Source organism: Sinocyclocheilus grahami, unplaced genomic scaffold (assembly GCF_001515645.1).
Source record: "Sinocyclocheilus grahami isolate Dianchi unplaced genomic scaffold, SAMN03320097.WGS_v1.1 scaffold536.1, whole genome shotgun sequence".
NCBI classification, from domain to species: Eukaryota; Metazoa; Chordata; class Actinopteri; order Cypriniformes; family Cyprinidae; genus Sinocyclocheilus; species Sinocyclocheilus grahami.
This window is the reverse complement of record NW_015505715.1, coordinates 285,135-299,567: the sequence shown is the minus strand read 5'-3', so window position 1 is coordinate 299,567 and position 14,433 is coordinate 285,135. Positions and strand designations below refer to the sequence as shown.

The 14,433-nt window shown below is 38.7% G+C and overlaps 1 protein-coding gene across 2 annotated transcripts in view; it reads left to right on the top strand.

Annotated features, from left to right (window-relative positions):
• The window catches only part of phf24 (PHD finger protein 24), a 50,275-nt gene that overhangs the window by 20,650 nt on the left and 15,192 nt on the right, over positions 1 to 14,433 (top strand). For both annotated transcript variants that reach the window (XM_016238343.1, XM_016238342.1), the window contains exon 3: positions 5,367 to 5,552. In XM_016238343.1, the coding sequence (XP_016093829.1) occupies positions 5,367 to 5,552 (186 nt within the window). The remainder of the gene's footprint in view (positions 1 to 5,366; positions 5,553 to 14,433) is intronic.

Genomic DNA, 14,433 nt, shown 5'->3' with positions numbered 1-14,433 from the left:
ATATTTTATTATATTTTTATTTATTATAATTCTTCTTTTTCTTATTATTATTATAATTTTTTAATTAAATAAAAAATATTTGAAGTAAGAATTTATAAAATTTAATTAGGCAGGCAATTTTGGATTAAATTTGTTGATTTTTTTATTTATTTGGGGGAGTATGCTACATATTTATACATATGTATACATGGTAATTAATTTTTATATACTTATATATTATATTATATTATATTATATTTTTATTTTTTATAATATTTTTATATTCTTCTGACTGTATTGGACACCAAGCCTTAAAAATTAGACATTATAGCAACAATCGTGAACTCCACACCTCTAGAACAACCTCTCTCAACCTTAACCTTCATATCTGGTTATTTACCTACAACTGCATGAGAATAAGGAATAACTTATATACTAAAACTAAAATATATACAAACTAGTCTGGCTTTCCTTCCAGCTAAAAGTACAGGGGTGCTGTTGGAGGTTATCCTTTCATTCAGAGCTGAAACCTGCTCTGTGACGCATGTATGTGAGAAAATGTCAAGACTGTGAGTAAGGGAAGCTGTTCCCAGCTCAGCCTAAATGGCAGCTCAGGTTTGTTGAAAGTGCGTGGGCAGCAGGTATAGGCTGTGCTGGAAAAACCTGGCTGGGTGAGCTGCGCTGGCGTCTGGGATCAGTCCGAAATGAATTGGGGTCACTGAAGCTTGCGGCAATTGGGCCAGGCCTCATAACGAGCCGGAGAAGAGTCACTCCACACAACTCCACTCAACAGAACGCTTTTGTTTACCTGCAGTCTCTCTCTCTCAGCAGATATAAAAGACATAAGAGCAGGCAGAATGAGTTGCAATTTAACTAGTCTTTGTGAGTTATGTCTAGATGCATTTGCCGATGTTGAAATATGGTTCAGGATAATTAATAAACAAACAGGCAGTACTGACATGAATGAAAAATTGAACAGCTGGTGAATATAATTGTGAGAATGAAAAACTTTGCTTTTACTTTGGCAAAGGGGCATAAACTTTATCCAAGATTTTCTTAGCAGAAATCAAAATGAGGGAATTTTTTTGTCATACAGTATATAGAGTATAGAACTATAATAATACTTAGCATCAGATTATACGATTTTGGGAAGAATTTGACAAGAAATGTTTGAGTTCATAGTCAAATTTCTAAGGTTTGATTGCAGACTTAGTTATTTTGGCAAATCTAAGCACAGTTTGAGACAATGTTGAGATCTCTGCTGAGATATTTGTGAGATTACAGCAGTCTTCTTGTGAGAAGGAAAATCTTAGAAAGCAGGAAGGTGTTACATAATGTGAAATGACGGTGTCATTTATTTAAAATGCATTTTTATAAAGACATCACAATTAATATTAAAGGGATAGTTTACCCCAAAATGAAAATTCTGTCATTAATTTCTCACCCTCATGTCGTTCCAAACCCGTTAGACCTTCGTTCATCTTCAGAACACAAATTAAGATATTTTAAATGAAATCCGAGAGCTTTCTGACCGTGCACAGACAGCAACGCAACTGAAACGTTCCCAGACCCAGAAATGTAGTAAGGACATCGGTAAAATAGTCCATGTGACATCAGTGGCTCAACTTCAATTTTGCGAAGCTACGAGAATACTTTTTGTGCGCAAAGAAAACAACCATAAAGGAAGGTCTTACGTATTTGGAACAACATGAGGGTGAGTAATTAATGACAGAATTTTCATTTTGGAGTGAACTATCCCTTTAAGGTTTTTCGAAAAGAATATTCCTGTCTTTAGGAATATATAGAATATATACTAAGCAAACTAAAGTAAACTGAATAACAAAATGGTTTAATTTTATCTTAAGTGAAATTTATATTTTCATATTATAACTCATTTAGCTTTTGTTTATAGTAAAATTCAGTTATGAAAAGCCAAAAATATTATAATAACCTACATTTTGGTGTCCAAAGAAAATATGTGACCCTGGACCACAAAAGCAGTCTTAAGTCGCTGGGGTATATTCGTAGCAATAGCCAAAAATACATTGTATGGGTCAAAATGATTGATTTTTCTTTTATACCAAAAAACATTAGGATATTAAGTAAAGATCATGTTCCATGAAGATATTTTGTAAATTTCCTACCGTAAATATATTAAAACTTAATTTTTGATTTGTAATATGCATTGCTAAGAACTTCATTCGGACAACTTTAAAGGTTTTCAGATTTTCAAATATTGTCCTATCCTAACAAACCATGCATCGATGGAAAGCTTATTTATTCAGCTTATTTATTATTTCGAAAAATTTACACTTATGACTGGTTTTGTGGTCCAGGTTCACATATTTTAAATATGGTATGATTTTATATAAATCTTTTTAAACCTGTATGAATGTAATTTTTTTTTGTCTTTGGGAAAATAAATATATTTTTTATTAATATTAAGGGAAAATGATGCTGAGAGTCAGATTCAGCTTCAGAGGCTCAGTGGCAAGGTGACGTCCTTCGGCTCTTCTGATCGTCCCGCTTCTAAATACAGCACCTCTCACCCCCGCGCTCATATCACAATCCTTACCCTCCTCAGAGACACATGTCACAATCTGAAGAGCAAAGACTGAGTGTGTAGGGTGAACTTATCATCTGGAATATCTGACAAGTGATCCCTGGCTTCCTAGTGCCACGATACTTAAAATTTTTTTTTTTTTTTAACCAAATTTAATTACTTGAAGTTGACTAGGTAGCAGTGATTCTGGAGGTAAAGCTCATTTTAATGCTTGGTTTCCATGTTCCAAGTCCTTCCCCTGCTGGTCTCTTTTCACATTGTAATATTTAGCTCTGATTGTACGATTGACTCTAGCACTAGCAGCAGTAGCACTGTAACCGTGAGTCATCAGCTCTCAAACCATCCCAACTCCTGTGGAGACTCTTGGGTCTGCACCAAAAGCCCTTGAAAATGATATAAACTTTGAACTACAGTTTTGTCTCCGCATGTTTCCAAGGCTTTAAACTGTCTGACCCTGAGCTGCATTAATGTGACAGGTTGTCAATAGTTATGTCCAGTCTCCACGGTCTGTCTCTAGACGGGCGGCACTGCAGAGAGGAAGAGCAGCATGAAATAAGATGATGTAAAATGCAGTTCATTAGATAATAGATTCTATCAGTGATTTGCAACATTTGTTAATCACTCATTACCTGTTGGAAGTTAACTAATTATAAAGTAGCAACAGTGTTATTTTAGTATTAAAAACAGTGTTATTTTAGTATTATTTATATACTGCTATAGTATTTATTAACATTTTTTTTAATTTAGATTTGATTTGAATATTTTCAGTTTTCATTTTAATTTTAGTTTACATTTTAGTAATCTTGTGAAGTGATTTTTTTTAATCATGATATAAACTTTGAACTACAGTTTTGTCTCCGCATGTTTCCAAGGCTTTAAACTGTCTGACCCTGAGCTGCATTAATGTGACAGGTTGTCAATAGTTATGTCCAGTCTCCACGGTCTGTCTCTAGACGGGCGGCACTGCAGAGAGGAAGAGCAGCATGAAATAAGATGATGTAAAATGCAGTTCATTAGATAATAGATTCTATCAGTGATTTGCAACATTTGTTAATCACTCATTACCTGTTGGAAGTTAACTAATTATAAAGTAGCAACAGTGTTATTTTAGTATTAAAAACAGTGTTATTTTAGTATTATTTATATACTGCTATAGTATTTATTAAACATTTTTTTAATTTAGATTTGATTTGAATATTTTCAGTTTTCATTTTAATTTTAGTTTACATTTTAGTAATCTTGTGAAGTGATTTTTTAAAATCACTTTTAGTGTTTAAATATATTTCTATTTAGATTGTTTTTACATTTTTATTTATTTCAGGCTTTGATTTGAGTCATTTTAGTTCTTCAGATCTTCAAATCAATAATCTTATTTTTATTTCAGTTAGTTGCCACTGCAACATTTTTAATTTAATTACATTTTTAAAATTGTTTCATTTTTATATTTATATTTTAATTAAGCTTTAATTAATTAAATTCAGTTTAAAATTTGTTTTAACGGTTTGGATATAATTATTATTTATTATATATTATTAATTAGTAATTTGATCATTTGGATGGTTCATTAAACCATAAATGGTTTGATAAAAAAATAAAAAATAAATAAAAACAAAGTGATCGATTTAACTTCCCCTGTGGCATATTTTTTAGTAATGAGATGTTTGGTCAAATTACTGCTGTACATTAATATTTTCCCAGATATATAAATCATGGAGTACAGTAGTCAACATTTGAAGTGGATCAAAAATGTTCATTAAAGTTGTCCTAAAACAAGAACGCATTTTGGTTTTAGGTTTTAGGACAACTTTGATGAAAGGTTATGATCCACTTCAAATGTTGACTACTGTATTCTATTCTATTTGTTTTCTGTAAAATAATTTAAAATGTAATGCTGCTGCCACACTCAATGAACTAGGTTATTCGTTTTTTTTTTTTACTAATATGCCTTTATTAGAATGATATAGTTATATATTTCAAAATATATTTTCTCCTTAAGTAGCTTCAATGTAGTCTACCTTTTGTTAGTAGCTTGTCTAATGCGTCAAAAGAGTAATGAAAGAAATGAATTAATCAATGCTTTAAATATAGTTTAGATGTTTGGACAGTAGACGTCTATACTATCTATACAATAGATTTACATTCTATCAGTTTAGTTTTCATAAAACTTTCAATAAATTTCGCTCTTGGGATCAGTAAAACATTTTCTTGTGCTGCATTCATCAAACCAGCATGACTTCCACATGTCATGACATGAAAGTGACCACATGCAGATTCAGCTGCACCATAGGAGACTTTAAATGAGCAGGGAATGTCAAGTGAGATTATTTCTATATTTGGTGACCTTTAGTGCAAAGCATTTAATGGAGGGAGGTATAGAAGTTTGATTGTTTGAGGTGTTAGCTTATTGACGAGTCTCCACACTTCCTGTCATGTGTCATTATGCATTTTCAATGGGCTGTATGGTCTTACTTTCAGTGAATCAGTAAGAGTCTGGTTGCTATTAAATACAACACAGCAATAATATACACACTGGCCTGAAGAAAATGGGTGTTCATTCAAAGAAGGTTTTCCTATGAATTAATTAGTAGAACAGTCCATTTCTCCTGTGCATTTGTACCCCTTGTTTCTGGAGAAAGCAGAATGAGAGCCGGCTCGCATTCCACAAGGTTGTAAATGTATCGGGTTACCATGAAACCAGGGTCTTGTTCGGCGTCCTGGGGTGTTACAAAGTATTTGTGAAATCTAGCTAACAAAATATATATTGTGTGTTGGAGTGGTCCAGACGCTACATAAGTAAGGAATGATTTATCTGTTTTGCGTTCAGCCCATCAATGATGAGATATGCGAGGTGTGTGAGGTTTGGACAGCAGACGATCTGTTCCCCTGCCGGACGTGCACGCGGGTCTTCCACGACGGCTGTCTGCGGGAGATGGGCTACTTGAGCACTGAAGCCCTGCAGGAAATGAGAGAGACGGCCCACACCACCAGCGGCTGGAGCTGCTATTACTGTGTGAGTTCTCTCAAGCCTCTTTCATGAATACATACACACACAATCACATACAGACATATTTACAAGCACATTTCCAGGCACTGGCTGTGTGTAGTTGTTTCCTATAGTTATTACTGCACAGGACATGTATTTCAGTCTGTAACAAGGATCCGTTCTGCAGGAATGAACAGCATATTTATATTTTTCTGTCTGGCTGTCTTAAAGAAATTACAGTGACCTGATTGTGACATGGATGGAGTCACTATGAACTGTCATTGTATGTAAAAAAATTCTGAAAATTCTTCTGAAACTTTTCAATGTATCATTGAACAAAAATAACAGTGTACAGGTTTTGAACTATACTATAATTTTACTATATGAGTAAAAAAAAAAAAAGACAGAATATACATTTTTGGGAGAAGCATACCTTTAGAAAGTTTAGATTTCAATATCATAATCTGTTTTTCATTCCTGCTATGCATTTCTTCAAAGACAGTGTGAAACAATACATGTCTGTAACATGACATATTTCCGAGTGAAATATTCAAAGGGAGGTCATGTAGGATGGGCTACTAGGGGATATCTGTTAGATCATGCCTCCTTGCCAGAAATATCAGATCCCGCCCCGGATGCCAGATGCTGTCAGTAAATGTCCATTTTGACTGGTAACAGAACAATTAGTCAGCAAAATTGTCTAATACCCAAAACCTGTTAACTGCAAGCCTTGTCTGGTACCCATAACCAGGGTTTTGTCTGATACTCAAAACTATATAAACAGATATATATCTCTTATCAGCCGAGAAGTTGACCGAGCAAAGCCAGTGAAGATCAGAAGCAGGAGACAAAGTGATAATGATCAAAAATGGGTTTATTGAATAATTTTTGTTGCATATGTTTCAGTGCACAGACGTGTGCCATAAGCCATAGCAATGGAAAATTACTGCTTCACAACAACGTCCCGTGACATTAAAAACCTTGCAATGGAAACATTCTCATATCTCTTACTTGTAAAAGACTTGTATACTTGTAAACAAATATAACTTGAAACCACACATCATAAGACTAAACAACAATGGAAAAATAATTTATAATTATTATAAATTCTAAATTATAATTATTATAATTAAAATAAAAAAAATGAAAATATAATTAAAATGACTAATCAATGAATAAGTCAAGGAAATTAGTATATAAATGTCTTAAATGATTATAAATGATTATATGATTAAATGGAATAATAAAATGATTAAATGATAAGTGATTATGAATTAATTAATAAATTAATGAAGAATGAATGATTTAATGAATGAATGAATATAAAAGAAAGTAAAACACAGCACAAATGTATGTTTGCTCTCTTGAAGCAACACACACACACACACACACACACACAGGTTACTACAAAAATCCATGAAAAAATCAGGAAAAAAATAAATAAAGTACTACTGCTAAATGCTTTATAAGTATTTATCACTGTTAGTTCATCATAACCAATGTAGTTAACTAATGTTTATGCCTCATGCGAAATTTCCAATCACACAAACCGCTTTTCCACCTTGGACCAAACTGTTCTCGTTTCTTAACAATGCCGATCTGGCCTATATCCCTATCATAGGGATATGGTTTAATTTTCCACCGCTGGGCTGATAAAAGAGATTGTAATACAAATATTTCAGTCATTGCCTCTTACACTCTAAAAAATGCTGGGTTGTTTCAACCCATCTTTGGGTCAAATATGGACTAACCCAACTTTTGGGTTAAAAATTTAATGTAAAAATGTAACCCAAAGGTTGGGTTAGTCCATATTTGACCCAAAGTTGGGTTGAAACAACCCAGCATTTTTTAGAGTGTAGCATGGTTGGCTGATTCCAGGCCAAGAACTTTGCAGTCGTGCCATACCAAACCAAACTCAAGTGGAAACACAACTGGAACCGTTCCTTACCGTTCTTAGAACCATTCAGCCTGACTGTGGAAAAGTGGCTGTGGATTCCTGTTGAAATGAATGGATTTTGCACATGAAAATTCACCAAACAATGGTATATCTGACTCCACCTATAGATACATCAGGAGAAGAGCAGAGTTATTTCAGAGACTCAATAAGACCAGTAACATGTGTGAAGTAAATATGTTCAAGTTTTGCTCTTCTTTTAATATCCTTATCCAGCAAAAAGTGCTGATAGAGTGATCAGATATATAGACCACTTCTTAGCTAGCATATATCCACAGATTCTTACACTGTAGATCTCCTCCTAAAGGTCAGCGTGAAGATGAGCATGTCAAGATGATTGTGTTATGCTAGAGAGTCTGGGCTCTGTTCAGAGTGCTCTTTCTCCCGGCGTCAGAGAACTCTGGCACTAAAATTACAGAGTGGGCTGTCAAAGCATATGAGCGTCCTTTAAAGTGAAGTAGAGCGCTTATCTCAGTGATGCAGGCTGCTGATGCCTAAATCATTTGTTGAGAGTGTAAGACATTTTCGAGGCTGCTGCTAGATGCACTCCAGCTAGATTGCACCCTCAAATGGGTTGCATCCCATGCTGCATTCCAATCATTAACAGCTGTGGACACATCCCTCAAAACCATATGTGAAGCGCCGGGTTGTTGCTGAAATGTCTGGCATGTATTTCCTTAGAGGTTTAATTCATTAATTATGTGTCTGATTTTCTCACTTTTAACCCAAAGGTTGGGTTAGTCCATATTTGACCCAAAGTTGGGTTGAAACAACACAGCATTTTTTAGAGTGTAGCATGGTTGGCTGATTCCAGGCCAAGAACTTTGCAGTCGTGCCATACCAAACCAAACTCAAGTGGAAACACAACTGGAACCGTTCCTTACCGTTCTTAGAACCATTCAGCCTGACTGTGGAAAAGTGGCTGTGGATTCCTGTTGAAATGAATGGATTTTGCACATGAAAATTCACCAAACAATGGTATATCTGACTCCACCTATAGATACATCAGGAGAAGAGCAGAGTTATTTCAGAGACTCAATAAGACCAGTAACATGTGTGAAGTAAATATGTTCAAGTTTTGCTCTTCTTTTAATATCCTTATCCAGCAAAAAGTGCTGATAGAGTGATCAGATATATAGACCACTTCTTAGCTAGCATATATCCACAGATTCTTACACTGTAGATCTCCTCCTAAAGGTCAGCGTGAAGATGAGCATGTCAAGATGATTGTGTTATGCTAGAGAGTCTGGGCTCTGTTCAGAGTGCTCTTTCTCCCGGCGTCAGAGAACTCTGGCACTAAAATTACAGAGTGGGCTGTCAAAGCATATGAGCGTCCTTTAAAGTGAAGTAGAGCGCTTATCTCAGTGATGCAGGCTGCTGATGCCTAAATCATTTGTTGAGAGTGTAAGACATTTTCGAGGCTGCTGCTAGATGCACTCCAGCTAGATTGCACCCTCAAATGGGTTGCATCCCATGCTGCATTCCAATCATTAACAGCTGTGGACACATCCCTCAAAACCATATGTGAAGCGCCGGGTTGTTGCTGAAATGTCTGGCATGTATTTCCTTAGAGGTTTAATTCATTAATTATGTGTCTGATTTTCTCACTTTGCCCTCGCTACAACCTAATCCACATGTATGCGTAAGCGTGAGTATGTCGAGGACTTGAGATGTTCAGACTGGGGATTACACTGTTGAATATTGCTTTCAAGGGACACTGATGTTTTGTTTCATGTAATACCATTCATTATTTTCAAGTGTATTTCAGTGCACTGGGACAAACTAAGGCTTAATGAGAAATTATAGCGGCATGGAGAACTCTAAGCATGAAATTCAGCAACACTAAGTGTTAGCGAGAAGACCGTGGTGGAAAATTAATTAAGAGTCCAGGCCAGGTTGTCAAACTAATTTTGGCACTTGCCGTCAAATGTGGGCTTCGCCATTCAATAGAATCAGCACTGTGATTAGCCATGTGACAATTTAAATAATTACAGCCCTTACTCGTCCAAAAACAACAATAAAAGAGCTCAAACTGATATGATATGCACCTGGTGTGGAGATACGCTCATAAAGATGATGCCATGGATGAAAACAATGAAAACTGTGAGCTGAAGCAGCATAGACACAGCCAATAAGGATAAGCTGTGTATTGTTTTGTTAGCTAGCTAGCTGTACTATTTATGTGAACGTAATTAGGTGATTTTTTCCCTCTTGTTCTGTCATCTTTCAAGGTTTGTGGTTTGAAAATGTCTCCCAGCAGTGGTGCATTGTGCTGAAACTGTGGCGTTATTTTCTCTGTCTGGTCTGCTTGTGTTCTTTACTCTGGTTTCATCTTTTGGATTTCCTGTGAAATTCAAATCTCTTGGAGTTTCAGCAAACATGAAGGCTTAAAGGGATAGTCCACCCAAAAACGAAAATTCTGTCATCATTTAGTCATCCTCGTGCTATTCCAAACCTGTATGACTTTCTTAAGATGCCTCTATAATCTGGAACTGGTTTGGTCAGGGCTGTACAGTGCAACAAAAAAATTGGTCTGTGCAATGAATAAATGTACTACAGTAGCACGTGTGCGATACAGTTTTGCATTGTAACCTATTGTGCATTATGGAAGAAAGAAACACACGATGCAGGTCACCATCAACCTATGTATTAATGTTAAAGGAAGGTGAAACCAAACGATAGAAAGTACAATGTGTTTTTCCCCAGCATATACACATGAGTGCAGGGGCAGAGGAAACCCCGAATCAGAGTCTTAAAGGGACAGACACCCAGACCATTACATCTCCCCCCAGCAGAAAAAAAGCTGTCCTCAGCTGTAAATGACAGGCAGACGTCCTAACACAACTACTATACATGGTTAGATGCTTAGATATAGTAGCTGACAAGTACAGGTATTTGCATCAACATCATCTTGGGAACATACAGGTTGCCTGATGAGATAATAACATATCCTCTAATATATTTAAAAAAATTAAAGAAAAGAAAGGAAAACAAATGTGAAAATAAAATACACTGGGCCGAATCACAAATACACCATTGGAACATGTATAGAGAGAAACACCATTATGAAAGTAACCAAGAACCGAAACTAACAGCAACATTTCAACCCTTAAATCTATAGTTAACAATCAGGCCCCCTCACAGTAATATTAACACTCCCTTTTTTTAGTATGAAACTCATTTGTCCACTTAGTTGTCGACCAGTCTGTTGTGACTCTGGGATGAACTCTGGGCCTTAAATTGTAGTGAGACCCCTGTACTGGGCTTTGTACGGGATCATCCAAAATACAAGAGTCAGGAAAAACATTGTCGTCCCTTGCAGTGCCTTGCACCATAGGGCAAAAGTCAACCGTTCCTGCCTGCCCATCATTAAGCAAGTCATCTTCCCTCTCAATGCAGGGTGATGGGTTCAGCTCCAAATCACCACCGCCCATCATTTCCTGAACACCCAGACTGGAATCTCCAGCATCAGAACCACTCGGACCAGGAACTTGAATGGTATGCGCCTCAGCCGTTTGCAAAGTGTGAAAGGGCTGTAGATTCACAACATGCACCACACCCAAATCCTGAGCACCATTAACACTAGCCAGCCTATAATTTACCTCAGATAGCCACTGCGTGATTCGATAAGGGCCTCCATATAGTGGAGCCAACTTAGCAGCAAAGTTTGCTGCTGCATCGGACCTGGGGTGCGTTTTCAAGTGCACCATGTCTCCAGGGGCATATTCAACTGGCCGTCGATGCAAATCGTAGTGACACTTCTGTTTCTCATGGCTAGCCTCCAGGGCTACCCTTGCATGATCATGAGTCATGGATAACGTGCTTCTCAGAACATCGGGTCGACTAAGCATAGGGTAATTTAAATAATCAGTAGGTGGTTGAATGAGGTGGTCCAGTGGAGTTGCCAACTCACGCCCATAAAGCATTCGTGCAGGGCTAAATCCTGTGCTTTCATGGTGTGCTGTGCTCAAAGCAAAACAAATCTGTGGGATATATCTGTCTCAAGACGTGTGCTTATCTCCCACGTAGGCTCTGATGGCAGTCTTCAAAGTTCTGTTGACTTGTTCTGTAGCATTGGTTTGGGGGTGGTAAGCCGTAGTCAGCCTATGATCAGACCCCACAATCTCAACCACTTTATTGAACAACACACTCACAAATCGAGCCCCTCTATCCGAAATAAGGTGCCTAGGAGCTCCATGTCGTGCAAAAATGTCACCCACAAATTTGCTTGCGGCAACTTGTGCACTGGCTTCCCTGACAGCACTAGCCTCCACCCATTTACTGAAATAGTCAACAAAAACCAAGATGTACTGGTTTCCAGATGCAGTCCGTGGCAACGGCCCCACAAAATCAACCCCTACATACTCCCAGGGTTCATTGGCATGCACAGGGACCAACAAGCCCGCTGGCTTCAGTTGGGATGGCTTGGTGAACTGGCAAACTGTGCAGGAAGATACACACATGCTCACATCACCTCTCATTTTAGGCCAAAAAAAAATCACAGTCTAAGCCTGGCAAGGGTTTTTTTTATACAAAGATGCCCCGCAGTAGGGTGATCATGATAATACTCTTGGATAGATCTCCGTATTGCCAATGGTGCCACTAACTTTAAATCTTTCCATGGGTGCATACCACACTGAAGATTCACATCTTTGTAGTACAACAGTCCGTCTTCCACCATGTAACGGCCCTCAAAATTATCACCGTCCTCAATAGTCTCTGCATTCTCCAACTTACGAAGCAGCACACCAGTTTCGGAATCATCCAACTGAACCTGCCATATTTGCTGCCTGTCCCCTAACTCAAGTAGTGGTTGGATACGCAAGTCCAGACCAGCTATAATGGCATAGTCAGGCAACACATCCAAAGGGCCACTAGAATCAGGCAAGGGGTTACGGAACAGAGCATCAGGGACCCGATTTCCCACACCAGGTTTGTGCTTGATGCTGAAATCAAAATCTTGCAGCCGAAGACACCAGCACGCCAACCGACCAGAGGGATTGGGCCTTGACATCAGCCATTGTAAACTACTCTGGTCCATGTATACAGTGACATGCAGACCTTCAATGTAGGGTCGGAAGTGCTCAAGGGCCCATAACAACCCCAGACACTCCTTCTCTGGAGTTGAGTATGGATTCTCAGCCTTATTCAGAGTTCGACTTGCGTACGCCACAACTATCTCTTGTCCTTCCTCATCTTGCTGCATTAGTGCTGCCCCCAGCCCTGCATCACATGCATCGGTGTGGATGTAAAATGCCTTCCCAAAGTCAGGAAACCTCAAAACAGGTGAAGAGGTCAAACACGACTTTAAGTCATCCATTATCTTCTGACAAGAATCATCCCACACAAACGGTGTTGCATCTCGTGTCAGTGCACACAAAGGTTCTGCAAGCTTTGCATAATTCTTAATGAACCTACGACAGTAGCTGCTCAGCCCCAAAAATTGTCTCACCTGTTTGACACTCTTTGGGATGGCAAACTCAGTCACTGCCCGTACTTTGTCGATATCAGGCAAGATGCCGCCAGGCGTCACTTTGTATCCCAGGAATTTAAATTCCTCCCAGCAAAACGGACACTTGCCTAGCTTCACAGTCAGGCCAGCCGTCCGAAAGCGGCTAAACACTTCACGTATGTCATCCAAGTGCTGTTCAAATGTCGGGGACACAATCACTATATCGTCAAGGTATACGGCACAACACTTGTATATCAGCCCAGCCAAAAAACAGGTGCATTGCATAAACCGAACGGCATGACTTTGAATTGAAAAAAGGCCACAATGGGAAGTGAAGGCTGTCTTGGGATGTGAGCTCTCCTCAACACCCACTTGCCAATTACCCCTGGCAAGATCGATTGGGCTGATGAAGTTTCCCCTTGACAAAAAATCCAACGAGTCATCAATTCGAGGCATAGGATGACTATCTTGAACAGTGACATTATTCAGAGCTCGATAGTCTACACAGAATCTCCATTCACTCGACAATTTCGGCACAATAACCGCGGGTGACGCCCATGGCCCCAACGCAGGCTCAATTATTCCCTCATCCAGCATTGTATCTATCTGCTCCTCAATCAACTTTCTTTTTGCCGGTGAGGCACGGTAGGGGGGTAAATTGATAGGTCTTGCAGAGGCAGTGTCAACTTAAATCTCAGCCAATGTAGTATGACCTAACTGGCTGCTAAACAAATCATCAAAACTCGTCAGCAACGCTCTAAGCTGCAGTCCCTGCTCGTCAGTCAAAGACAAGCCACTGATTAATAATTCCACCTTTGTTAGAGAGGTCTGTAGGTTGGCTAAAGCTGGCCCTTCAAACACACTATTTTGATCGTCCCAATCCGGACCCGCCATACCATCCACATCCATGTTTCCGATGGTTATTGTTCTTCAGCTTAACAGACACATGAAAAGGATTGTTCCAAAGGGAAGATGACGACCCATCTTCAATATGACCTAAATTAGGTTCGAGGAGAGTTTTATCACCAACCTGAGGCCTATTTATTGTCTGGGGGGAGGGTTGCCTCGACGAAAAGTCCCCCCCCCCACGTTTCCCGAATCAGGTGGTCCATGACCCGAAACACCCCCAAATGTCATTGTACCATTTGATCCCGGGTCCTCAGCCCTCAATCATGCTCGGGGGATTCCTGGTGTTCCTGGCAGGTGGTTTACATCTCGGGCATGAGCGCAGTGTCACCCCTGGCAAATGACATGAATAACAGTACACAAGACCACATGTCTCTTCATCAGTTACAACCCTAGCACCCCTTCACCTCCTGTCTCAATGTACGCACTTGTTTTTCTAGGCTGGCCCGATGTGGCCCGAGGTTCATCGCAGGGCTCAGGCTCAACATGCATAAAATCATCACTGTCGAAGTCTATACTTTTTGCCATTTCCCCAACCCACTGTGCTTTCACAACAGTAAACACTGTAGTACCCAATTTGACAGTTAACAAAATTA